Source organism: Akebia trifoliata, chromosome 5 (genome assembly GCF_017979445.1).
Source record: "Akebia trifoliata isolate Shusen 1 chromosome 5, ASM1797944v1, whole genome shotgun sequence".
In the NCBI taxonomy this organism is placed as follows: domain Eukaryota; kingdom Viridiplantae; phylum Streptophyta; class Magnoliopsida; order Ranunculales; family Lardizabalaceae; genus Akebia; species Akebia trifoliata.
The window spans coordinates 4,236,007-4,263,206 of NC_141379.1; the positions used below are offsets into that span (position 1 = coordinate 4,236,007).

Below are 27,200 nucleotides of genomic sequence, written 5' to 3' on the forward strand. Positions count from 1 at the left end.
CGTTAAAATGCGATAAATACACTTTGGAAATGGGTATAAGTCGTTATTTCGATAAATAAAATGAAATAAATAAGGGTATTTTCGGTACAAAATTCAATTTTCAAAATGTATTTATTGCACGTTCGACCGACCCAATTCGACCAATAATTCGGTAAAATTTCGCTTTGAAGAAATTCTTTAAAATTCGGCCCAAAAAACAGCTTACAACTCACTACTCTCTCTTTTGTTGTATATATCTCTTGTACTCCTGTTTAGTCTTATTTTAAGGAAGTCTTTTGTTAAAAATATTGACCATCAAAATATGTGTATTTTGTATAGATTTTCAAGTTTCTACTAATAGTTTATTGGGTGCGATTATTCTTACTAAGCTAATAAGAATTTCACTTTCAAAACCTTGTACTAATAAGGAAAATGAAAACTAATGATTAATTAATATTAGCGAATTTTTTATTTCTGGATTTTTTAAGCATGAAGTATAATACGCGCATAAATCATATGCCACATATTTACCGTTTTGCGAATGTTTGACTGGATTTTTGTATTTCAAAACTGAATAGAACTTGAATTTTTCCCATATTGAATTATTGCCACATTCCAAATTGCTAACAAGGTGCTTGACTGCCTGTTAGCAAGACCCTTGTTTTAATTGTACTTTATAACAGGCGAAGTGAAAGACATAGTCATGTAAGACGCGCCTTTCACAACACCGGCAAGCATAGTAAACTACATGTGACGGTCAGACAAATGAATAAATTTTGCTTTATTGCCTAAACTATCCCCGGATTTATGAAGTATATCTAAATCACCATAGCAAAGGCAAGACAAACGTTGACGTCTCAGTGATAAAAACATGGAGTGGGTGGGAACATGGGAGTGTTAAATTCAAAATAAGGATCAACTAGTTGCACACCACTACTGGTTGGTTGCACTCTTAACATTAAAAAATTAAAAAAAAAAATTAAACTTCAATTTTAACCTACTAATTGCACTTCAGTATGGTAATTTTATGATTTAGGGGCTTATTCATCTTCCCACTTTTTCTATGTTCGTACTCTATTTTATTTTATTTTTGTAGTTGATTTTGCTCATGTTCTCACTGGCACCAAATGAAGATATTGGTTTTTGTGGAAGGATAAAATCCTTGACTTCTTCGATATGATGACACTTATCATGACAAAGGGTATGACTCAGTAAGGAAAATTTTCAACCTGGTGATCTGTAAAGTAAGGATCCAAAGAGTGGAGCTCAGAATGATCTCGGGAAAAATGTGATTCTGTGAATAGACAAAAATCTAATCCCAGAATTCTTGGGATTTGAGTGCAACAATCCAAGAAGGACTCTTAGTTAGAGAGGTTTTTATGAATCTAATCCCTAAATAGAAAAGGATAAGGGGGGAAATGTGCAAAGGGAGAACTCCTTCCTTACAAATAAGGGGAGGGCCACACGGACAAAGGTACGAAATTCTCACTTAAAAACTTTTCATAATTTTACTCTGTAGTCTGACTTTAGTATTGGAGGCTCTATGGAATAGGGAACAGAGAGTTGTAGATCAATCCATCAGGAGCTTGCGAATCTCAAGGTGATCACAAATATCATTTCTACAGTTTTCTAATCCATATTTAGATTTTGTTTAGGAATTGATAAAAGCATATACTTCATCTTAATCATCTCTTGGAATTCAATTATCAATGATCAGCTCGAAGTGTCAACATGAATTCTAACTAGTTTCTTAAGTCTCACAAGGTTTTTAAAATTGTCAAAACCAACCTCCTTGATTTATCAATTCAGATATATGGTGATTAGAAGAAGAAGAAGAAAATGAGTACAATCGTTTTTTTTTTATAGGGTGTAATCATCCAAATGGAGTGCAATTGGTAATGTGTGGTGTGCAACTAGTTAGCTCCTTCAAAATATCCTTAGGTGTGGAACATTTTAAGAACGCTTGATAATGAATTATATATAAGGGGAATCAATGTTTAACATGGGTTGGGTTCATTTGGATTAGAGTATATCTATACCTAGTTCTAATTTTTTATTTGGATACGGATCCGAATTGGACCGTTCAACATTATTTTTTTTTGCTATATTTCTTTTTTAATTGTTATACTATTCTATATCATCATTATGATTTTTATTTTATTTTGTAACAATTCATATTATAGTAAAGTAGAAGAAGAAAGATATATTGAAAAACATAAAAATATAATTTTCAAAGCATTATTCCATTGGGATCTATAGGACTTTTCGAGGGGGCAGTGTGTGTGACAATGGGATTAGTCTCGCCCAAAGGGTGGGGATACACACGATAAGCAAAAAAAGCAATACCATTCGGATCTTTGCAAATATAGGTTTGGATCCGTATTTGACGCGAATATGACTCAGATGAAGGGATATTAACCCATATGGACCCATTTTATTATTCGAATATAATCCAAGGAACCAGACCCGCTAAATTTGGATTCGGATCACTCAGATTTTGGATAGAATCCGACCCATTTTATGACATAAGGGGAATGCTATTATCCAAGACCTCATGGTGAAGTCAGTAATTTTCTATCACATTTTTTTTCAATAACATCTCTATTCATTTTCACTATGTTTAGATAGAGCTTCTTGACGACTTCTGCTCTTGCAGGGAGCTAGCAAACGTTTGAATAGATTTTTGCTTTGACGGGGAAAGGTTTTTGCTTTTGCGAGGAGATGTTTTTTTGCTCTTTGTGGAGAAACTCCAAGGACCTGCTCTTCTGCGGAGAGATTTTTTGCTCTTGCAAGGAGTGATTGAGTTTTTGCTCTTGCGCAGAGAGGTATATCTACACAGGCCTTTTGTCTTTTAGTAAATAAAACAGGTATGTTGGTTTTTTTACATAATAAATATTTGTTTATATTTATTATCAAAATATTTATTAAAAATAAGACATTTAAATCTAAAGATTAAGTGATATTGACATTTATTATGTAAAAGACAAACATTTAGAGGGCTTAGACTCATAGATTAGCTAGTTTGACACATTGCAAAATAACTTTGAGATTGTGAGTTCAAGTCCAACTTACCCATAAAAAAAAAGATTTATTGGAATAAGATCCTAAATTAAAGAAGAAAATAATATAAAGATCGAATTTTTTGCCACCTTCGAGGGATCTAAATCAAAAGGTTTGTGAAAACATGTTTGACTTGACTCGTATTTTATTTAGTGGTGTTCACTTGGGTACCCATAATCGAACCCGACCCGAATTTTTTGGTATGGGTCAGGTATAGATGGAACCAGAACCAAACCTACCAATTTCAGGTATGGGTAACTGTCCTCACTCAACTAATTATGTATCGATCTCATGAGAAACCAGCAATTGTGGCATGAATCTAGAATCTTGATAGTTTATACTTACATGTATAACCAAAAAATAAACATAAGATAAAAGAAGAAAAAAAAAAGATGAAGAAAAGGATGAGAGATGGATCATTAGGTGGTGAACCAATCATCAATCTCCCTCATGAATTAATCGTTGAAGGGATACTAACCAGACTAAAATCTCTCTTACGATTCAAGTGTGTGTAAACTTTGGTGCTCCTCAATTAAAGTTCCACACTATGTACAACTTCATCTAAAAATATCGAAAACTAGGTGTTGTTGGCCTTTTGGTACCACATTCCTTGTTTCTTACCCTTCCCAAATTTATTGGAGGAGAATGTCTTCGTAACGACCATCTATGGTGGAAAACTCTTCCCACTGATGCTTTGGACTATTCCTTGTGGTTTCTCTCATCTTAATGGCTTGGTATATTACCTAGACATTAAGAATCATCACGTCGTAAATCGAGGCACATCATTCCCCATGGCCGAATGTGCATGACAGAATTGTTTGGACATTAACAGGAAATGGTAAATTCTCTAGTAGATCAGCTTGGGAATCGATTAGGAGTATGGGTACTGATTTTCCGTGGCATAAAGTTGTGTGGTTTCAAATTGAAAATCCCTCTACACTCTTTTATAGCTTGGTTAGCTATGAAAAAGTGCCTTCTTGCATCTGAAAACTTGAAGAAGAGAAGAGTTTTGTTGATCCCTCGATGCATTCTTTGCCGACAAGATTACGAGGAAAATGAACATATCTTCTTTAATTGTTGATCTCGTATATAAAAATATTGAACTCGACAATAAAAAGTGTGGAACTCGACACTATAAAAATGTTGAACTCGACACAAAAATTGTTGAATTCACGATAAAATGTGGGGCACATAACACTTTAAACGAGACTCAATTTTTTTTGTTTTGTTATCTCGACCTTGACATTGGATAGATCATATTGAAATACCCAAAAGTTATTGCAATTGCGAAACAAACACTTGAATCAAAAGTTGCAATGACATCTTCAAAAAATTTAGAACACCATCATCATCATCATTTTAGTTATAACTCGAAAAATACAACTAAATGTCCAAAATTAAGAGCATTTGTTATTCACAATAAAAAACATCATTGCCTGCAAATTCAAAACAACAGCAACAATAAAAGTAGTAAGTTAGAGGATTGATATTTGATATGGTATGTCATTCTCAAAATACCCTATTTACTTTGAAATCATTGCTTTTGAGGGTGTTTTGGGCCCGAAGTTGCATATTCAAAAAATAAAAATAAAAAATGGGAGTCAAGATCAGATCATTCAATCAAAAGAAACTACCATCATGGTAACATCAAAGTTGTAGCTACACACACACACACAGTAGTGCGGTCAGAATTAAATAGGTATCAATGAGCTGGGGATATCTTCTATTTTTTCACCATCACTTGTGGATCTTTCCATGATTTCTTTGCACACACACACACACAGAGTAGTGCTTTCTTCCCAACAGTCTTCTTGGGAGCACCTTACACTATGCAAAAAAGAAAGAACGAAAGAAAGAAAGGCAAAAAAGTCCCCAATGCTATTCACTCATGGAGTTATTAGTTACAGTGGAGTTATGTTGTGCCAAATGTTCATGGATCAATTTGGGGGAGAATATGACTAATTTTTTATGTTCTATTTTATATCAAAGTTATAGACTTGCAACATCATGACTTCATTTCATAGTGGTTTGTCCCTAAAACTCAATTAAATTAATTCATCGTGTCAACTCAGCAATTTTTTTAAGTCAACTCAAGAGTATAAGTACCAAATCCAATTAATTCCACTAAATAGTGTGATTATAACTATTGAATTTTTAGAAATAAAAAAAAAATGTAAAAATATAATTTTAAGAGAGATTTACTAGGCAGCCCTATTTGTTGCATTATATTACAAAACTCCCTTTATGAAGTTTGTTATTAAACAAGCATTTTTTTATTGGAAAAAATAAACTAGTCTGACTAATGTGGTAAGTTTTGAAATTTTTCTAAGGGTTGTTCAACCCATGTAGATTATCAAATTAGCAATCCAACACCACAACCTTCTACATTTCTTAGAAAAACTCATAATCAAAATAAAATAATTAAAAACTAAAAAGAATCTTTTTTGAGTTTGATCCAAGGTCTTGAAAATGGATGGATACCAAACTCTTAATTTTAAAATTAAAATTCAATAATGATAATTAATTTTTTATTTGAAATTTCTTTTTTCAAATTTCTTAGAATTTTGTCTTGTACAACCTTGCGGCATTAAATCATATTTTTGGATGCGAATAATTGATGCCTGAGACTTTCCTAACTAACTTACTAAGGAAAGTAAATTTCTTTCCTAACAAACCTCCAAATTACTACTTAAATTGGAAAACAAAATAAAAATATAAAAACAAAAATAAAAAACAAAAATAAAAAAGAAGAGGAAAGAAATAAACACCTACAAAACCCTTAATATAATGAGTATGTAATTAAAAGAAGTAAAGGTCTTATAGGTATTTAAGATTTAAAATAACCATGAAGGTTCGTTGACTAACAAAATTGGTAAAGTAAAAGGAGTTTTTTTTTTTTTCTAATAGGGAGAGCTTCTTAAGTGTAAAATGTAAAAGGTCTTTTAAGAATATATTTTCTACCTCTTTACTATACTAGTGTCCAAAAGGTTATATGTTGATCGTGTTGGGGAGCACACCCAGTCTTACCATCAATGTTGTTGATCATGTTGACTGCTTTATTGATCATGTTGACTGCTTTGTTGATCTGGTGCAGGCTGCAGCGGATCACATTGTACGTTTGTAACTGGTCCGTGCAAACACGAATAAAGAATTGATTAGGTTGCTCTCACCTTCTGTAATAAAAAACATGATCCGATGCTTCTCTGGTATCTCATTTCTCTTTTATCTTTCTTTGTCTGTCTGTCTCTCTCTCTCTCTCTCTCTCTCTCTCTCTCTCTCTCTCATGTTTATGTTATTGTTCCAAAACGGTCTCTCTTTATCTTTCTCTCTCTCATCTCTCTTTATGCTTAAACTCCTATTTATTATTGAGTTGAAATTTAAATCTTGAATGGTCATCGACATTCGCCTCTTAGTCCCTCTTTTTCCCTCATAAGTTTAGAGCTTTTGAAACCAGCTATTTTGCAGCATTGGATCTTGGAGAATCGGTAAGAAACCAAACAGATTTTTCTTTAGAAATCACGAAGCATGTAATGTTGGAGGAAGACAAGGAAGAAGGAATCCAACCTTGTGTTCTCTTCCTTGTCTATCCATGTCTAATGTAAGATTATTGAAATATCCTTATCTTCAACTTTTCTCCAAATAATCTGTAATTTTCGAATTTCTTAAGAAAAAATTCGTGGTTTTTCTCTCCAAAATACGTCATTTTTAGGTCCTCAGCCTCTATTATTTCATCTCTTTCAGGTATCTAACCTCTATTGTGAATTCCTTTTAATTTATTTAAACCTTTCCTTGATCCTTAGAAGAAATCCTTGCAATTTTTTTCTTTAATACCTCAATGGGTCCTTCAACATTTTTCACAAGTATGCATCGAAGATTTTTGGAGTTTTTCTAGACTGAACCCACTGTTGAGGCTCTTCACCAAACATATGGTTGGGATTAACGAAAAAAATAAAAAAAGATTTCCTCGAGATAAATAAATTTTCTCTTAGGGTTGAAATCTCTTTGAGGGAATCCTTAACATCTCAACCGTCTGTTTGGGTTTAACTTCAAAAATATGGTCCAATCATTGGATCTAAATCATTTTTATCATGGACCAAATTGTTGTGGTAAATAAACATGCTGAAAATCTACAAGTTATCAGTCAAACTGATACTTTGATTTTGAAACCAAGATATAAGGTTGCAAAATCTATGTTTAATCTAAAGCTCATCTCGAGTCCATTTTTGGTATAAACTTACACTCGTGAAGTCGTGATATTCTAGTAATTGGATTCTAATATTATTTTGTGGAAGATTTGAAAATAAAAAATACATGAATCCCAATGTCTATTTGATGGAACGTTTTGACCGTGAGTCAAGATTAAAAAAAAAAAAAAAAGATAATCTCTTCTATGAAATGGCTTTTTAATTTTAATATTTTATTTTTCACAGATGGAACCTGCAGGAAATGATGATCCGATTGAAGGTAATATTGATAAGATTTAAATGTCTTTATTTGAATATTACCCCATGCTCACTTGTAGATTAAGATTAGTTCCACTTATTATTATATTTTTTTCATTTGTTATTTGATTTATATTATAATGTTGGACATTTAAAATAAGAATCATGATAATCTGACTACCCCACGTGGCAAATTCAATTGACATCCGGACATGACAATTTTGAAAACCGTAGATCTACACTCCTCGGGATACATGGTTGAACTTTCCCACAAAAATGTGTATCTCAAGAGAACTGAGTATTCCGAGGGGCACAGATGTACGATTTCCTAACTTATCACGCCAAGTAGTCGATTGAGTTTGCCACGACTCTTTGAATAATGATAAAATGACTTACCACCACTTTTAATGGAAAAGGATGATGATTATGATCACATGTTTATAGGTAAGAGATGTACAATTGCTCGTTTTTTAATTTTTTCTGAAAGTTACAGTTGACTTTTACAAGTGATGCTTGAATATGACCGCCTGAAATGGTTCGCTAGACATAGGACCCCTACTTCACTACCCTGTTTTAATTTAGTTTATTTTTTTGCATCAATTAGCCTTCTGCACAAAAATCTCTAGTTTGGATCAAACTTTTGAATCTCTAGTTTATAATTCCAATGCACCATGTGTCAACCCCTAATGTCTTATGAGAAATATCCTCCAAGGTCATGTAGATCACAAAATTTAAGAACTCTAAAAAAATGATAATTTTTTACCATTTGATTTTGATTCGAAACTTGTGAGTTTGTTTGTTGGACCATTTTTAAAATCTTTGATTATGCATGCTCAATAATAATAATAATTATTATTATTATTATTCTTATAATTGAATTTGATCTACACCATGTAATTTAAAGGGTGCTAATGTTGCTTTGCCAACGTGGGAATCCATGCCGTCCCAACAATCTTATTAAGTTAGAAAAACTCAACCTGCCAGTCGGATTCAAAACTCATCGACGTATCATGCGCAAAGAATCCTAGATTTTTTTACTCGGAATACACAACTATACCCTTAGGATACACAACTACAGATGGCAGGTTGGTTGTATATCCCAAGGGACAGAATCTACTATTCTTCGTCCATGCCACGTCAGTGAGTTTTGAGTTTCCCCGTTATGTTTGAGTTAAAAAATCAGCACTCAAAAAAATTTGATGATAGAATTTTGCTTACAAAGTTGACAGAAATCCGAGATCTACAAACATGAGCCCTTGTATATTGAATTACATCCCTAATTTACAAAATTACTGACCTTTGGATGCTTGACGTGGCACACATTAAGTAATGTGAGCAAAAAAAATCAGTCAATTGAGCTAGCCTAACTCTTGCGAAAATGACAGGTGGGAAGAAAAGGAGTGGAATTGTAATTAATGAACCAACATAGGAATATACCGTCGACCACATTCTGGTAAGAAATAATCAATGGCTAATTTTCTTTTTCAAGTAGTCACATAATTTAGTTTATATGATTTCAAACAAATGATTTCTGAAAATGACAGGCCAACAGGGAAAATCACTAATGTCAGAATATATATTATCTGAGTCGTGATTTTTGGACTCGATTTTTTCACCTAATCCTCTACTCGACTGACGTGGCAAAGGCACATAACCATAAATCGCTTTGCTCGAGATACACAAGGAAACCGATCTATGGTTATGTGTTCTTGACAACGTCAGTCAAGTATAGGAACGAGTGAAAAATCGAGTCCGAAAATCATTAATCATATTCTATTTCTAATTTATTTATTTTTTAAAAATTACATCATTTGCTAGAGATGACTTCATATCAATTGATACTAGGGGTGCAATTTGGTCCGGTTCAAACCGAGAATTGAACCAAACCGATAGTTTTGGGGTGATTTGGTTAGGAACTAGTTGCGGTTCGGTTCCAGATTACGAAAATGGAAAACCGATCAATTTGGTTCGATTATCAGATCAAACTTGTATAGAACCGAACCAAACCCCTATGTAATAAATAAATATATAAGTATATAATAATTATTATAAATTATTTTAGGAGTTGGGACATAGATTAGTGATCTTTTATGAACAAACTAATGACTTTTTATAGATAGATTTGTGATTTATTGTATGAAATTTTATGTTTTTTTTTCATTAAAAAATATTATTTACAATTTATAGAATATTGGCAATCCATAGAACCAAACTGACTTTAATTCAGTTTGGGTTAGTTCCAATGGAATTTGGGTTGGTTCTAGTTCTTATTTAGTGGAATCAACCTATGTCAGTTCGGTTCCAATTTGACCTCAAACCAAACCAAGTTACACCCCTAATTGATACTAGAAAATGACCACCCAAAAATGGTTTGATAGACATAGAACATACATACTCCTGTGATTTGCAATACTAGATTAATTTGCATCAATCTAAACTTTGCAACAAACATGTGGATCTCTAGTCCACCATATAATCTAATTATTGTGAAAAGTGTATTGACTACTATTAGCTCTTGCACAAAAAAATCTTTAGTTTTTTTGTTTTTTTGTTTTTCCTTTCTAAGTGGTAGTATTGTATTAATGAAACAAAGTAGTGAACAATAGGGAAGCAGCTCCCTTATTTTACAAATCTGAAAGATGGCAGACTTAATTTATCTCCATCAAACTCTAGCGATGAGTGCCATACAATCTTCTTAATTTTTATGGGAAGTTTGAATTGTTAGAAACAAAACCATCTTTGATGGAGAAAAACTCTCTCCAAATGAGATTTCTATATGCATTCTTTGTGGGCTGAAAGAGTTATGTCCCTATTAATACTTTCAGATAAAGGAATCATTGAATCTTTGAGTTTGATGGGAATGTTTGCAATCCAATTGATACGAGGAACCGTTTCATTAGTGCATTGGTTTAAATCTCTTGAGGGATGGATCAAGTTAAATGTGGATGGGTCGTACTATGAGAATTCCTATGAATCAGGTGGAGGTAGCATCGTTAGAGATAGTTTGGGTCAAATCATTTTAGTAGTTTGATTCTAGTGTTTTGGTGTAACTTTCAATTTCGTGATTGAGATTGTTGTGTATGTAAACATCTTTGTGAAGCTCACTTAGTAATTTGATCAAACACCTATGGGGTATTTCACAAAACACCTTATATGTCAAACATTTTCAAGACCTTTTTTGATAATGACAATGAAAGATAACAAATGCACAAAAGATAAATAATCACACAAATAAAGAGTAAAAACACAATACCCATAACATGAGATTTTACGTGGTTCGCCCAAAGACTACATTCACGGAGGTATGAGTGTTGGAGATCGATTTCACCATGAAGAAAGAAGGGCAAATCGATATAAGGAAACACCTCTATCACTTAGCTTCACCTTCTTCTAGATCTTAATCTTTCCAAACCTCTTAACCTCTCCTCTTTTGGTTTCCTTTCTTTTTTTTTTACTCTCTTATGTAGAAAATACTTAGACTTAGAGTTAGACTTTAAAAAAAAAAAAAATCAATTAACCCCTTCTTAAAAGCACCACATAAATGGGTCACTTACATAAGTTACAAGTTCAACCCAAATTACCTTTGACTGACCCAATAAAACACATATTTAGATCAAGCCTAATTATTTTAAACTATACTTCAACAATCTCCATCTTGGCAAAAAAAAACTCTTCAACCCTTATAAACGTTGGAACCTCGATGTGTTTATAACACTTCCACCTTGATGAGAAACATCTCATCTCTATGCATCTCAAGTGGAGATGTGTCCTTCAATCTCAACAAGCAATGAGATTAAGCAAATTCAAGCAATGCTTGAACTTGTCCCTTGTAACCGACTTAGTGAGATCTCTCTCACTTACTACTAATGCAAAGTGGACTTCATCCTCCCATCCAAAAACCTTTGAGGTGGTATGATGTTCCTTCTTGACCTTTCACGTGATATGATAGAAGGCTCATCATGAACCCTCTCTTGTTGTTGTTTTTACTCACCAGATGTGCTACCCTCCTCAAATTGAATTTGAGATTCATCCCTTGTAGTCTTCTTCATGCTAATAAGAATTTCGATAGCAACTACCTTGTTTCCAATAACCGACTTCTCACCACCATCTTTCTTAAATTCTCCTTTTTCATGAAACCGTTACCAAATACCACATCTCTACTAAAGATTTTCTTCTTGATTACCATATCTCAAAGTTTGAATTCCTCCATTCCTTTCTCAAATCCGAGAAAGATGCACTCGAGTGATTTTGATTGTAACTTATTTCTCTAATCACTAGGAATAAGAAAATATGCCTTACATCCGACCATCTTTAATGTAGAGTAGTCTACTTCTTTTTCCGTCCATACCTCTTCGGTACATTTAAATTCTAGTAACTTTGATGGTGACTGATTAACTAAATAACAAACATGTTAATTGATTATGTCCAAAATGGTTTAAGCAACCCTGATGTAGCCTCATGCATTTCTCTCTTTCCATGAGAGTTCGATTCATCCTCTCGACCGCACCATTTTGTTGAGGATTTTTCTTCACGGTGAAATGCCTTGTGATGCATTATTCTTTGTAAAATTTCAAGAACTTGTCATCTTTGTACTCACCCCCATTATCGCTTCTCAATTATTTGATTTTTCTTCCCATTTGATTTTCTACTTCGGCCTTCTATTCCATAAACTTGGCAAAGACATCGAATTTCTCCTTCATAAAGTAGACATAAATCTTTTTTGAAAAATCATACATGAAAGTGAGAAAGTAGCGAACTTCACCTTTTGATTTAGTATGTGCGGGCTCCCACACATCGGAATGAATGTTGTTTAGCAATCTCTTACTCTTGATGCCTTTGTTTGTAACATTGTATGACACCTTACTTTGGTTTCCCATCACAAAAAAAATTGTAAAATTCTATTTTGCATGCTCTAACACCCTTCAACAATTGTCATCAGTATAACTCTTGCCATCAGTATAACTCTTGTATTGTTGTTTCACTCATATAGCCAAGTCTTAAGTGCCAAAGTTGAGTTTCATTATTGCTAGAATTTTCATCCGTGGATATTGCAATTCCACTTAGAATTGTGTTCCCTTAAAGTTTGGATGCTTTAACATCGTTCAACAATTGTCGTCAATGTAACTCTTGTATTACTCTTTCACTCATATGGTCAAGTCTTAAGTTTTAAAGTTGAGTTTCATCCTTGTTAGAATTTTTCTCCGTGGATATTGCAACTCCACTTAGAATTGTGTTCCTCGAAAACTTGTACAGGTTATTTGCAAGCTTTAAACTCTCATTATTAACATGACTCCCCTAAACACCTCGAGTACTCCAACATTTGCCAAGAATGAACACCCATTTGAGTTGAATGTGCCCAAGAATATCAAATTCTTCTTGAATGTCGACACATGCGTCACACTACCCAAGATTCTAACAACCTCATCATACATTATTATCTTCACGGTACCCATTCTAATGATTTTGCATGATATGTTGCTAGTAATTAGAACATCTCCATCGTCATGGGATTCATTAGAGTCAAATCAATCTCAATTGGAACACATATGGAAAATACACCCGAAATCTAAAATCTAAGAGTTAGAGGTAAGATCACCCGAAGATGCTGCCAAGAGCTCTATATCGCTTTCCAATGCTATGTTTGATGTTGACTTTGACTTAGCTTTCTTCGCTTTTACCTCCGTTTTGTACTTTATACAATTTTTTTTTGTAATGTCCATTTTTCCTGCAATAGTAACACTCCACTTCTTTTTTACTTCTAGATTTGGATTTAGAATGTTTTTGAACTGACATTCAATTCACAAGATCTGAGAGAAAAGAAAACTTCATTTCCTTTAAATGTATTTTAAAAAAATATTTTGTTTTTCCATATTACTCCTTCCAAAGAGCTTATAGCTTCTAGTTATAAAAGGGATAAATTAATTTTGCAATTTTTTCTCTATAATTTACTTTTCTTGGACATCTGAATTTTAGAGTCCTATGAAAGAAACGTGAAGCAAAGACAGGATGCTAACCCATCGACAGTTTATCATGATATAGCCGCAATGCCAGAGTTTCCCTACCATTTATTTTCGAGTCCAAATAATCAACTAGTACAGAAGTTATTACGTAAACGTGGAACCCAAAGTGAGACTAATAAATTGAAAATTGTTAGAGAAAATAAGGACTACTTTTTAAAGGATTGGGAATCACATCATAATCCCAATGAAGCTGTTGTTTAAGTTCATGGTAAAAGTAATGTTGAAGTTAATATAAGTAAGACATCAGATGGGAATGGTTACCTTTCTTGTAACGAAATTTTTAATCGTTATAAAGACCTCTTTCTAGTAGGCCAATATATCAACGTCTACTATTGTTGGAGCATAAATGCAGGTTTTGAAAAGCTAAATGTATTTCTTATGCCTGAAGCACAAGCTCAACAGCCTACCCAAGCACAAGGCAGTGAAAAAGTGCTCAAATATTGGTAAGTAAGTAACTGTGAACTTTTTTTATTATTATTCTAATGCTTCTTAATTATATATGTTGGTATTTCTGAAAACATAGTCTGTTATGTGTCATTTAAATAAGAAATTATATTATATGTTCTAATTGAATTATAACACGTAAGAACGTCTAATATAATTTCTTATTGAAATGACACATAACAGACTCTGATATCAGAAATATCAAAATATATAATTAAGAAGCATTAGAAGAATAGAAAAGAAATTCATAATTACTTACCTACCAATATTTGAGCACTTTTTCACTACCATTGTGCTAGGACAGGCTATTGAGCTTGTGCTTCAGGCACAAGAAATACGTTTAGCTCTTCAAAACCATGTGCATTTATGCACTAAGAATAGTAGACGTTGATATATTAGCTTACTTTAAAGAGGTGTTTATCACATTTAAAAATTTATGTACAAGAAAGGTAACCCTTCCCTTCTGTTTCCAAGTTATATTAACTTCAACATTGCATTTACCAGGAACACAACAACTTCATTGGGACTATGATGTGATTTCCAATCCTTTAAAAAGTAGTCCTTATTATCTCCAACAATTCTCAAGTTACTGGTCTCACTTTGGGTTCGGAGTTTACGTAATAACTTTCGTAGTAGTTGATTATTTGGAATTGAAAATAAATGGCAGGGAAACTCTGGCATTCCAGCTATATCCTGATAAACTAGCGTTGGGTTAGCATCCTGTCTTTGCTTCACATTTCTTTCATAGGACTCTAAAATTCAAATGTCCAAGAAAAGTAAGTTAGAGAGAAAAAATTGCAAAATTAATTTATCCCTTTTAGCACTAGAAACTATAAGCTCTTTACAAGGAGTAATATGGAAAAGCAAAATATTTTTTTAAAATATATTTAAAGAAAATGAAGTTTTCTTTTCTCTCTGATCTTGTGAGTTGAATGCCAGTTCAAAATCTCACAGTGCTAATGCTTCTAAAACAGTTATACGTATTTAATATGTTGTTTTTCATCATAATTGGATCACAAAAATAAATTTTGATATTCCAATTTGGGAAAAAAATAAAAACCTTGACAATCAAGTAAGTTAGTGGTAAGTGTCAAAATAGATCCGAATATTTATTGCGTTGCTTTTCACCATTATTGGTTTTAGAGAATGAACGATTATGATTGCACACATTAAATCTGATTTAATCTCAACTTATCAAGGAGAATGACTCATTGAAAAGGGTTCAAGTGAGTGAGGACGAATAAAAAAAAAGGAAAATTAAAAGAAAAACATTCTAGATCCAAATCTAGAAGTAAAAAAAGAAGTGGAATGTTACTATTGTAGGAAGAAGGGACATACAAAAAAATATTGTATAAAGTACAAAATGAAGGTAAAAGGAAAGAAAGTCGAGTCAAGCTCAACATCAAGCATAGCATCGGAAAGTGATGGAGAGCTCTTAGTAGTATCTTCGGGTAATCTCACCTCCAACCCTTGGATTTTAGATTCTTGGTGTATTTTTCATATGTGTTCCAATCGAAATTGGTTTGACTCCAATGAACTCTATGATGGTGATGTTTTAGTGGGTAATAATACAACATGCAAAGTCATTGGAATAAGTACCATGAGAATGTATGATGGGGTTGTTAGAATCTTGAATAGTGTGATGCATGTGTCGACACTCAAGAAGAATTTGATATTCTTGGGCACACTCGACTCAAATGGGTGTTCATTCTTGGCAAATGATGGAGTACTCGAGTTGTTTAGGAGAGCCATACTAATAATGAGAGGTGTAAAACTTGCAAATAACCTATACAAGCTTTCAAATACCACAATTCTAAGTAGAGTTGCAATATCCACGGAGGAAAATTCTAATAAAGATGAAACTCAACTTTGAAATTTAAGACTCGGCCATATGAGTGAAATAGTAATACAAGAGTTACACTGACGACAATTGTTAAACGGTGTTAAAGCATCTAAGCTTTAGGGATACAATTCTTAAGTGAAGTTCCAATATCCATGGAGGAAAATTCTAGCATGAATGAAACTCAACTTTGGTATTTAAAATTTTACCATATGAGTAAAAGAGCAATACAAGAGTTACACTGACGACAATTGTTGAAGGGTATTAGAACATGTCAAATAGAATTTTGCAAGATTTTTGTAATGGAAAACCAAAGTAAGGTGCCGTTCAATGTTGCAAACAAAGGGATCAAGAGTAAAAGACTGCTAAAATGATTTGACCCAAACTATCTCTAACGATGCTACCTCCACCTAATTCATAGGAATTCCCATAGCTCGACCCATCCACATTTAACTTGATCCATCCCTCAAGAGATTTAACCAATTCACTACTGAAACAGTTCCTCGCATCAATTGAATTGCAAACATTCCCATCAAACTCAAAGATTCAATTATTCATTTATCTGAAAGTATTAACAGGGGCATAACTCTTTCAGCCCACAAGGAATGCATATAGAAACCTCATTTGGAGTGAGTTTTTCTCCATCAAAGATGATTTTGCTTCTAACAATCCAAGCTTCCCATAAAAATTAAGAAGATTGTATGCCATCTTTCAGATTTGTAAAATAAGGGAGCTGCTTCCCTATTGTACATAATACAATACTGAAAATAAAAAACTAAAGATTTTTTGTGCAAAAGCTAGTAGTAATCAGTACACTTTTCACAATAATTAGATTATATGGTGGACTAGAGTTCCACATGTTTGTTGCAAAGTAATCTAATATTGCAAATCACAGGAGTACGTGTGTTCTATGTCTATCAAACCATTTTTGGGTGGTCATTTTCCAGTATCAACTATCAACTGGTATGAAGTCATATCTAGCAAATGATGAGATTTTTAAAAAGTAAATAAATTAGCAATAGATTATGGCTAATGATTTTCAGGCTCGCTTTTTCACTCGTTCCTCTATTTGACTGATGTGTCACGGACACAGAATCATAAATTGGTTTCCTTGTGTATCCAGAACAAATCGATTTATGGTTTGTGCTTTGCCATGTCAACCGAGTAGAGTATCGTGTGAAAAAACCGATTCCAAAAATCACGACTCAGAGAATCTCTCTTACCCAAATCCGATTCTGACATTAGTGATTTTCCATGTTGGCCTGTCATTTTCAAAAAATCATTTGTATGAAGTCACATAAACTAAATTATGTGACTACTTGAAAAAAAAAAAAAATTAGCCATTGGTTATCTCTTACCAGAACGTGGGTTGTATATTCTTCTGTTGGTTCGTTTATTACAATTCCACTTGTTTCCTTCCCACCTGTCATTTTCGTAAGTTAGGCTAGCTCAATTGACTGATTTTTTTTTGCTCACGTTACTCTGTGCGTGCCATGTCAAGTATCCAAACGTACTTTTGTAACTAATAAGGGTAATTTTGTAAATTAAGAATCTCATTCAATACACAAGGGTTCGGCTGATTTGTGGATCTCGGATTTCTGTCAACTTTGTAAGCAAATTTTTTTAAGTGCTGGTTTTTGAACTCAACCAGACAGGGAAACTCAAAAGCTCACTGACGTGGCATGGACAAAGAATCGTAGATTTTCTCTCTTAGGATACACAACCGATGTGCCATCTGCAGTTGTGTATCCCAGTACAGTTGTGTATCCCAAGCAAAATAATCTATGATTCTTTATACATGACACATTGGCGAGTTTTAAGTCCGGCTGTCAGGTTAAGTTCAAAAATTATTAGTGATTATTTTTTCTAACTTAATAAGGTTTTTGGGACCACATGGATTCCCACATTGGCAAAACACCATTAGCACCCTTTAAATTATATGGTGTATGTCAAATTCTATAATAATAATAGTTATAAACTAGAGATTCAAAAGTTTTTAAATTGATGCAAAAGTAAACTAAATTAAAACACGGTAGCAAAGTAGGGGTCCTATGTCTATCGAGCCATTTCAAGTGGTCATATTAAAGCATCACTTGTAAAAATCAACTGTAACTTTCAGGAAAAATAAACGAGAAATCGCACATCTCTTACCTATAAACATGGGATCATAATCATCATCACCATCATCCTTCTCCATGATGCCTTTGCCGTGGTCTTAGCGACCTATCAATTTTAGGGATCATTTGTATGAATGAACTCTTTTTGAAGAAGTGGTGGTAAGTCATTTTATCATTATTCAAAGAGTCGTAATACTTTGACTACCCCACCTGACAAATTCAATTGACTACCTGACGTGACAAGTTAGGGAACCGTAGATCTGTGCTCCTCGGGATCCATGGTTCCCTTGAGATACACATTTTTATGGGGAAGTTCAACCGTGTATCCCATGGAGCAGAGATCTATGATTTTCAAAGTTGTCACGTCAAGATAATCGATTGAGTTTGTCACATGTGGGATAGTCAGATTATCACGATTCTTATTCAAAATGTCTAATATTATAATTCAAATAACAAATGAAAAAATGTAATAAGAAGTGGAACTAATCTCAATATATACATGAGCATGGGGGTAATATTCAAATAAAGACATTTAAATCTTATCGATATCACCTTCATTCGGATCATCATTTCCTGGAGGTTCCATCTGTGAAACAAATATATTAAAATTAAAATACCATTTCATAGCCGAGATTATCTTCTTTTTTTCATCTTTTTTATAATATAAAAAAATTCTTAAATAGACATTTAGATTCGAGTAATTTTTTTCAAATCATGATACACACTCATCCACTAAATAATATTAGAATTCAATTACTAGAATATCAGGAGTGCAAGTTTATACCAAATGGACTCGAGATGAGCTTTAGATTAAACATAGATTTTGCAACCTTTATAGCTTGGTTTCAAAATCAAAGTATCCAACAAAACTTAGCAATTACGTTTTAATAACTTTCAGCATGTTTATTTTCCCCAACAATTTGGTCCATGACAAAAATGATTCAGATCCAATGTTTGAACCATATTTTTGAAGTTAAAACCCAAACAGACGATTGAGATGTTAAGGATTCCCCCAAGGAGATTTCAACTGTAAGAAAAAATGTTTATCTCGAAGGAAATCTTTTTTTTTTTTGTTAATCCCAACCGTATGTTTGGTGAAGAGCCTCAACAGTGGGTTCAGTCTAGAAGAACTCCAAAATCTTTGATGCATACTTGTTGAAAAAGTTGAAGGACCCATTGAGGTATTAAAGAAAAAAAAATGGAATTTTTGTTGTAAAAAAAATGGAATTTTTGTTGTAAAAAAAATTCCATGGATTTCTTCTAAGGATCAAGGAAAGGTTGAAAACATTTATTAAAAATAAGGCTAAATAGATTAAGAGGAATTCACAATAGAGGTCAGATACTTGAGTGAGATGAAATCATAGAGGTTGAGGACTTAAAAATACGGATTTTTCTTAAGAAGTTCAAAAAATATGGATATTTGTCATCTATTTTTAGATTAAAGTAGTCTTCTTTTCTTAGATTAAGAAAAACACAATCTTATAATAATCTTTTTAAGGGTTTTCTATTTTCGGGAGTTTCTCATTGGGGAATGTAAAACTAACGAGAAAATGGTGATTGTTCTTGTTCTGACCTGTGGACATAGGCACACTGCCAAATCACACAAATCCTTGGGTATGTTTTTTTTTTCTTTTCACTTTGTTGTTTTTTTTTTTTTTTTCTCAATATAGTGAGTCACTAATCCTTCAATTATGAGTCGTACTCATCCATCATATTGTCATGAAGTCTAGTGAGGTTAATTTCGTAAATTGGGGATGCCTTCAACACACGAGCTCATGTTATTGGTCGATCCAGGATTTTGTTCTCTTACGTAAGAACTCAAATGAGTACCCATTTCTTGTAACTACTGGTGTCTTTCCTGATGTAACAACTCTATTTATTGTATGATAAAACAATCTAGTAAACTGAAATTGAAAACCAAAACTGTTGTATTGTTCTTTAGGACCATAGTTCAATTTGATCAAATGAAACGAAATGTATATAATTATCTAAAAATACTTTTATATGTATATTCATTGTAGATAACACTCGCAAAAACCAATGGATTATTAACCAAATCAATTTTATTAAAAAATTTGAGTGAAACATCTTCCGACAATGGGTTTGTTCCAGATTTTAAAACACTACTTCCACCTCAATCCATACTTAAAACATGCATGTTCTCAAATATTTCAGCAGTGCATAGAATAGACTTTAAGCAAAAGCATCATCGTCAAACCAAAAAGTAAAAGAAACACTTCAATTACTAAAACTAAATGCTTCTCTTTGGTGTATATTACCTTCCCAGTCTCATATATTGTTTGATCAAAAACCAAACAAAACAATGTAAAAATATAACACTTTTATCTATTTATTTGAGACGGAGTAAAGGCTTGAAAGTGTGTCCGATATAAGGCTACTCAGACATATCCAACTCGGTTGGAACTAACTATAACAACCTCCCAGAAACTCTTCTTCTTCTCATTATAAATTTATAACAAGGAAGCCACACAAGTTTGATTTTGAATAAATAAAGGGTTGAAATATGATTTCTCCCGTCCACATCATACCGATTTCCAATAGTCTTCTTGTTGTATGTGTGAATACATTTGTGAAGCTCACTTAGTAATTTGATCACATACCTATTAGGTATTTCACCAAACATATTGTACGCAACACCTTCCAAGACCTTGTTTGATAATAGCAATGAAGGATAAACCAAACTAATAGTAGCAAATGCAAAAAAGATAAACAATCACGTAAAGAAAGAGTAAGAATACAATACTCACAATACGAGATTTATGTGGTTCACCCAAAAGACTACGTCCACAAAAGTATGAGTGTTGGAACTCAATTTCACAATGAAGAAAACGGGACAAATCAATACAAGTATTCCCTTTATCACTTAGATTCATATTCTAAATCTCAATCTTCCCGAACCTCTCAACCTCTCCTCTCTTGGATTTTCTCTCTTTCTTTACTCACTTCTCTTGAAAAAATTCCGACTTAAAAGTTAAACTTATAACAAAAGAAAACAAAACCTCTTTTAGAAGTACTTATATAAGTTACAAGTCTAACCCAAGTTACCTTCGACCAACCAAAAAACACACACATACTTGGATCGGGCCTAATTTGTTTTTTAACCATACTTCAACCGTTATAATACCCACATTTCCAATATCTTGCATAGTTTCTTACTACAGTCAGATGTCCTATTAGGTGGGTTCCACCACCAGCAGGGGTAATTAAGTTGAATTCGGATGGTTCCTTAACAAACATGGTGGTGGTTATGGTTTTATTGGTCGTGATCACTCGGGGAAGTTGTGTTTTGCTAGGATATATGCACGTATTATGGCTCCATTAACATAAACACTTATATTCCTTTTAGAAATAACATTTTTATTGTTTAGTTTTGACAATTTTATTGTCGAGATCAACATTTAAAAAAAAAAAAAAATTTTGATCTCAAAGCAATAAAAATATTGATCTCCATGATAAAATTGCTGTACTTAACAATAAAAATGGTGAAATTGACATTGTAAATGTTATTCAATTTTTTTATTTTTTTGGGTTTTCTCAACCTCGAATAAATTTTCTCAAAATATACAAAATGGATATATTACAGTTGTGAAATGGTGGTTACGAAGAAATCTTCAAAGATTTTAAAATTCCAATTTCATTTGCCATTTCGAAATAAATCAAAATTTACATTTTATTGTTCAAAATTAAGAGTATATGTTCAATTCGTCATTTACGATAAAAAATAGTCAGAAATGATTGCAATTGCAGTTAAAAACATAATTATGAAATAGATGAAGGAAGAGTGGTTTGAGTACTCCAAAAATATTATAAGGAGATTTGAGGTTGAGTGACCATTCCGATATAAAAAGTTGACTTAAATAAAGTTACAAACTATTTAGAAAGAAACCCCTCCTTTATGATCTATTAAGTAATTTTTCCTTCAAATTAATGTAAATCATGTGGAAGAAAATTCAATTTTTTTTACATCAAATTAAATTTGAAAATCGATAATAATCTTTTGAAAATGGATTATGTGAAATCCCAGATTGCCTTTCACGAGCATAAAAATTTTCTTATCTTCATATTGGATGCCTTCCAAAGTAAGGAGTTGACAACAAGACCCTCTATTGTAATATTGGTAACACGGAAGAGGACAACTTGGGAGCTTAAAGGAGACAGTTTCACTTGGCAGACTATACTCCCAAGAACCCATTCCTGGACTGCAGGGAATCAAACAAATTTCTCAATGTAGTTTGCGCTATGGATATATTATAAACTACAATGAAATAAATAAACATATCATCACTTAAACGAAAATTTCAATTGATGGGCTTAATTACAACTCTTGAAAAAGAACTCCAAGCTTAAATATTGAAGAAAACGAAACAAGAAAGCAACAAACACAAAAATCATTTATAAGTGATTATTTAAATGAAAATCCTAAATCAAACACATCCATTCCATTATGCTCAAAGGACAAAAACAAGTTACAATATTTCTTCATTAGAAAATTATTATAATAAATACCCTAACATAGTATGTGGACCACCCGCGAAACAAATTCATTATTGACCACCAAAACCTGATGTTCCACAAACATCATCTACTAATCTATTAATTGGAAATGGAGAGTAAAGACTTTGGATGTAATCGATCAAAATGTATCCACCCCATTCAAAATCATAGCTTTTCACCTCAGTTGGAAACCCCTCGATAAGAATCACCTTAGTGAAACTCTTCTTTTTCCAATCATAACATCGAAGCCATAATTCATTTGAAAAACAAAATGGTTTAAATACGATTTCTCCAGTCCAAATCGTACCCATTGGGATATACCTTCTATTCATATCTGAACAAAACTCAATAATCTCTTTTCTCCAAATTTGTTTATCATAGTCTTCTAATATCCACATTTCCCATTCCAATTCCAACAAATAACTTTTTATCACCATCAGACGTCCTTCCACTTCTAATATAGAATTCTCGCATCTCCATGCATAATGGCCTCTTCTCCGCAGAAGAGTATAGAGAATCCGGGAACGGGATCGTCCTAAATCTCTCTTTTCCAAAATCAAATGCCACTATAACTTGGTCTCTAGGAGCGTTGTTTCGATCTATATTCAGCCAATGATTGGCTCCATTAACATAAACACCACAAACAAGCATGAAAAATGGTGGAGGCTCCTTAAGATTTCTCCATCTCTCATTCCCACCAAGTGTAAGGATCTTGTAGTATACCCATGAATCAATGTCCTCTATGAAACATAGGTACAACACCTTATGTTTCTTCGTACAAAGATTGAATCCAATTTCACATCTTTGTCGATAGAGATGGGGATCATATATTGGTTGGCCTAAGATTTTTGGAAGGGTAATAACTTGTCGGGTACTGATGTTGAGGACGACGTGACGACAATTAACGTCTAGGTAATATACCAAGCCATTAAGATGAGACAAACTCAAAGGAACAATCGAACGCATCAATGGGATGACTTTTCCACCATAGATGATCGTCATGAAGACATTCTCCTCCATTAAATTTTGGGAAGGGTAAGTAACAAGGAAACTGGTACCAAAAGGCCAACAACACCTAGTTTTTGATATCTTTAGATGGAGTTCTACAAAGTGTGGGTCTTTAATTGAGGAGTTCCAATGTTTACACACGCACTTGAATCGTAAGAGAGATTCTACTGGAAGTCTGGTTAATATATCTTCAACGATTAATTCATGAGGGAGATTGATGATTGGTTCACAACGTGATGATCCATCACTCATCCTCTTCTCCATTTTTTTTTTTGTTCTCCTGTTTATTTTTTGGTTACTTATATAAAGTATAAACTATCAACATTCTAGATTTACACCACAAAATTGCTGGTTTCTCGTAAGATGGATATGTTAGTTGAGTGAGGATCGTATCGAAAACCTGAAAATTTTGCACTTGTTACGCCAAAATTGCTGGTTTCTCGTGATATCAGTATGTTAGTTTTGATTGTGATTAATTAAAGAGGCAAGCTATGCTGACTAACTTAGTAAGATTTCAAATCTCAATACAATCCAGGGCGCTCCTGATTTCATGGAAAAACTCAGATAAAAAAAATATATTTTTAGGTTTGAAGGAGATATAAGGACGACTCGGGCAAGTGCTTAAAATTTCAAAAACAATTTTTTTGGACTTGACCCAAGATTTCCAAAATGGATGATTACTGAACTTTCACCAAACTCTACAATTTAAATTTAAATTCAACTGTGAAAAATAATTTTTTTTATTTTTTTTTCAAAGTTCATAAAATTTTGTCTTCTACAACCCTCGATCATGTTTTTTTTTTAATTATGTCACAAGGTGAGGCCAAAGACCCTTAGAGCAATTCCAACACAATACCCATCCCCTCCCAACTGTTTTTAAGGGTGGTATAGTCCAAAAATAGTGTCTCTAACCCAAGACCCATCCCTCACCATTTTTCATTCTTGACATTTTTATACAAAAAAAAGTACTCTCACCTCGTTACCTATCTTTTTTAGAGGGAAGCTTAAAAAACTATTAAACAATTTATGGGTAGCACCATTGGAATGCATATCACATGGACACCCATAATTACTACTCACAGTACTCATTTATGGGTACGGGCAGGGTGCTGTATTGGAGACTTGGAGTTGCTCTTAGTTAGTAAGGGTGAAACCCTTACTTAGTAAGGCCAGTTGGACTCATCTCATGGAGTGCAAAAAAGCAGACCACAATGGCCCACTCCTCTACCATATGAAATTTGACTATCATTTTTTTAATCAGTCCATTAACACTTCACAATCATCATCAATCAATTAAGGAGACTACACACAAAGGACAACCGCATTGTTGTGTATGAGCTGTCTTGTATGTTGTTGCGCTTATCAGAGTTGCGAGGGTGCAGCACCCACACCTATTGGTCTTCTATTTGTCATCTATTTTTAGATTAAAGTGGTCTTTTTTAAAACTAAGAAAAGTGCAATCTTTTAATAATTTTTTTAAGGGTTTTTCATTGTTAGGGGTTTCTTATTTGGAGAGATTTACATGTTGGGGGCAGTTCAAGGGCCATATGTAAAAACATATGAAAAAACAATGGTTTTTCAAAATATGGGTTAGAGGTTTTGGATTGAGCTGATTTTTTGCAAGAATGATCACTATGATGAGAAGATCATCCTCACAAAAAATCAGCACAATCAGAAACTTCTAAATCCATTAAAAGTGATTTACAAATTATTGACAAAAATTGGCAAAAAATCGACGGTCCACATTCTAAATCACTTTTAATGGGTTAGAAGTTTCAGAATTGATTGATTTTTTTTTTCCAGATGATCTTCCCATCATAGAGATCACCCTCACAAAAAATCAGCTCAATCCGTAACTTCTAACCCATATTTTGAAAGTTTATTAATGTTACATTGTTTTTACATATGTTTTCTCATATGTCCCTTGAACCTGACATGTTTTAGTAACTCTCGATTTTTTAAATAGAAATCTCTAGAACAGTAAAACTAATAAGAAAATGGTGCTTGTTCTTATTCTGACTCATGGACATAGGCACACTGCCAAATCATGCAAATCCTTGTGTACGTTGTTTTTTTTTTTTTTTTGTTTGTTTTGTTTAGTTTTGTTTTTTCTCAATATAGTGATTCACTAATCCTTCAATTATGAGTCGTACTCATCCATTGTCTTGTCATGAAGTCTAGTGAGGTTAGTTTCATAAATTGGGGATGCCGTCAATTCATATTATTGGTCGATCCAGGATTTTGTTCTCTTATGTAAGAACTCAAATGAGTACCCATTTCTTGTAACTGTTGGTGTCTTTCTAATGTAACAAGTCTATTTATTGTATAATGAAACAATCTAGCTAGTAAACTGAAATTGGAAACCAAAAAACTGTTGTATTGTTCTTTAGGACCATAGTTCAATTTGATCAAATGAAACTAAATGTATACAATTATCTAAAAATACTTTTATATGTATATTCATTGTAGATAACACTCACAAAAACCAATGGATTATTAACGAAACCAATTTTATTTATAAAAAAAATCAGTCAAACATCGTCCGATGATGGGTTTGATCCAGATTTTAAAACACTACTTCCACCTCAACCTTTACTTAAAACATATTCTCAAATATCTCAGCATTTCATAGAATAAACTTTAAACAAAAGCATCGTCGTCAAACCAAAAAGTAAAAGAAACACTTCAATTACTAAAACTAAATGCTTCTCTTTGGTATATATTACCTTCCAAGTCTCATATATTGTTTGATCAAAAACCAAACAAAACAATTTAAAAATATAAAACTTTCTATCTATTTATTTTAGATGGAGTAAAGGCTTGGGACATAACTATGGACCAAAGTGTGTCCAATATAAGGCCACTCAGACATATCCAACTCGGTTGGAAACTCAACTATAACAACCTCCCTGAAACTCTTCTTCTCATTATAAATTTATAACAAGGAAGCCACACAAGTTTGAGTTTGAATAAATAAAGGGTTGAAATATGATTTCTCCCGTTCACATCATACCAATTTCCAATAGTCTTCTTGTTATATGTGTAAATACATTTGTGAAACTTACTTAGTTTGATCAAACACCTATTAGGTATTTCACCAAACACCTTGTACGCAACACCTTCCAAGACCTTGTTTGATAATGACAATGAAGGATAAACCAAACTAATAGTAGCAAATGCAAAGAAGATAAATAACTACACAAAGAAAGAGTAAGAATACAATACCCACGATACGAGATTTTAAGTGACTCACTCAAAAGACTACGCCTACGGAGGTATAAGCGTTGGAGTTCAATTTCACAATGAAGAAAACATGGCAAATCGATACAAAGACTCCCTTTCTCACTTAGCTTCATATTCTTCTAGATCTCAATCTTGCCAAACCTTTCAACCTCTCCTCTCTTGAAAAAACTTGGACTTGAAATTAGATTTACCAAAAAATAAAAAACCCTTTTACGCTTATCACATAACTGGGCCACTTACATAAGTTACAAGTCCAACCTAAATTACCTTGGACCGACTAAAAAACACACACATACTTATCGGACTTAATTGTTTTTTAACCATACTTCAACCCTTTTAATACCCACATTTCCAATATCTTGTCGTAGTTTCTTACTACATTCAAATGTCCTATTAGGTGGGTTCCACCTCCAGCAGGGGTAATTAAGCTGAATTCAGATGGTTCCTTAACAAACTTGGTGGTGGTTATTATTTTATTGGTCGTGATCACCTGGGAAAGTCGTGTTTTGCGGGGATGAGTGCTTCGAATTTT

General features: G+C 33.1%; 1 protein-coding gene across 1 annotated transcript; it reads right to left on the reverse strand.

The window, feature by feature from the left end:
• Positions 1-20,283: 20,283 nt before the first annotated feature.
• LOC147401105 (F-box protein At1g30790-like) lies at positions 20,284-24,022 on the reverse strand. Its single transcript, XM_086442248.1, has one exon. It carries the CDS (start codon positions 23,687-23,689, stop codon positions 22,793-22,795), a length of 897 nt encoding a protein of 298 aa, XP_086298374.1. The 5' UTR covers positions 23,690-24,022; the 3' UTR covers positions 20,284-22,792.
• Positions 24,023-27,200: the final 3,178 nt, after the last annotated feature.

Bases quoted from the DNA above. Each gene is read 5' to 3' on its own strand.
- LOC147401105 (XM_086442248.1), bottom strand. From the start codon at position 23,689: ATGGAGAAGAGGATGAGTGATGGATCATCACGTTGTGAACCAATCATC.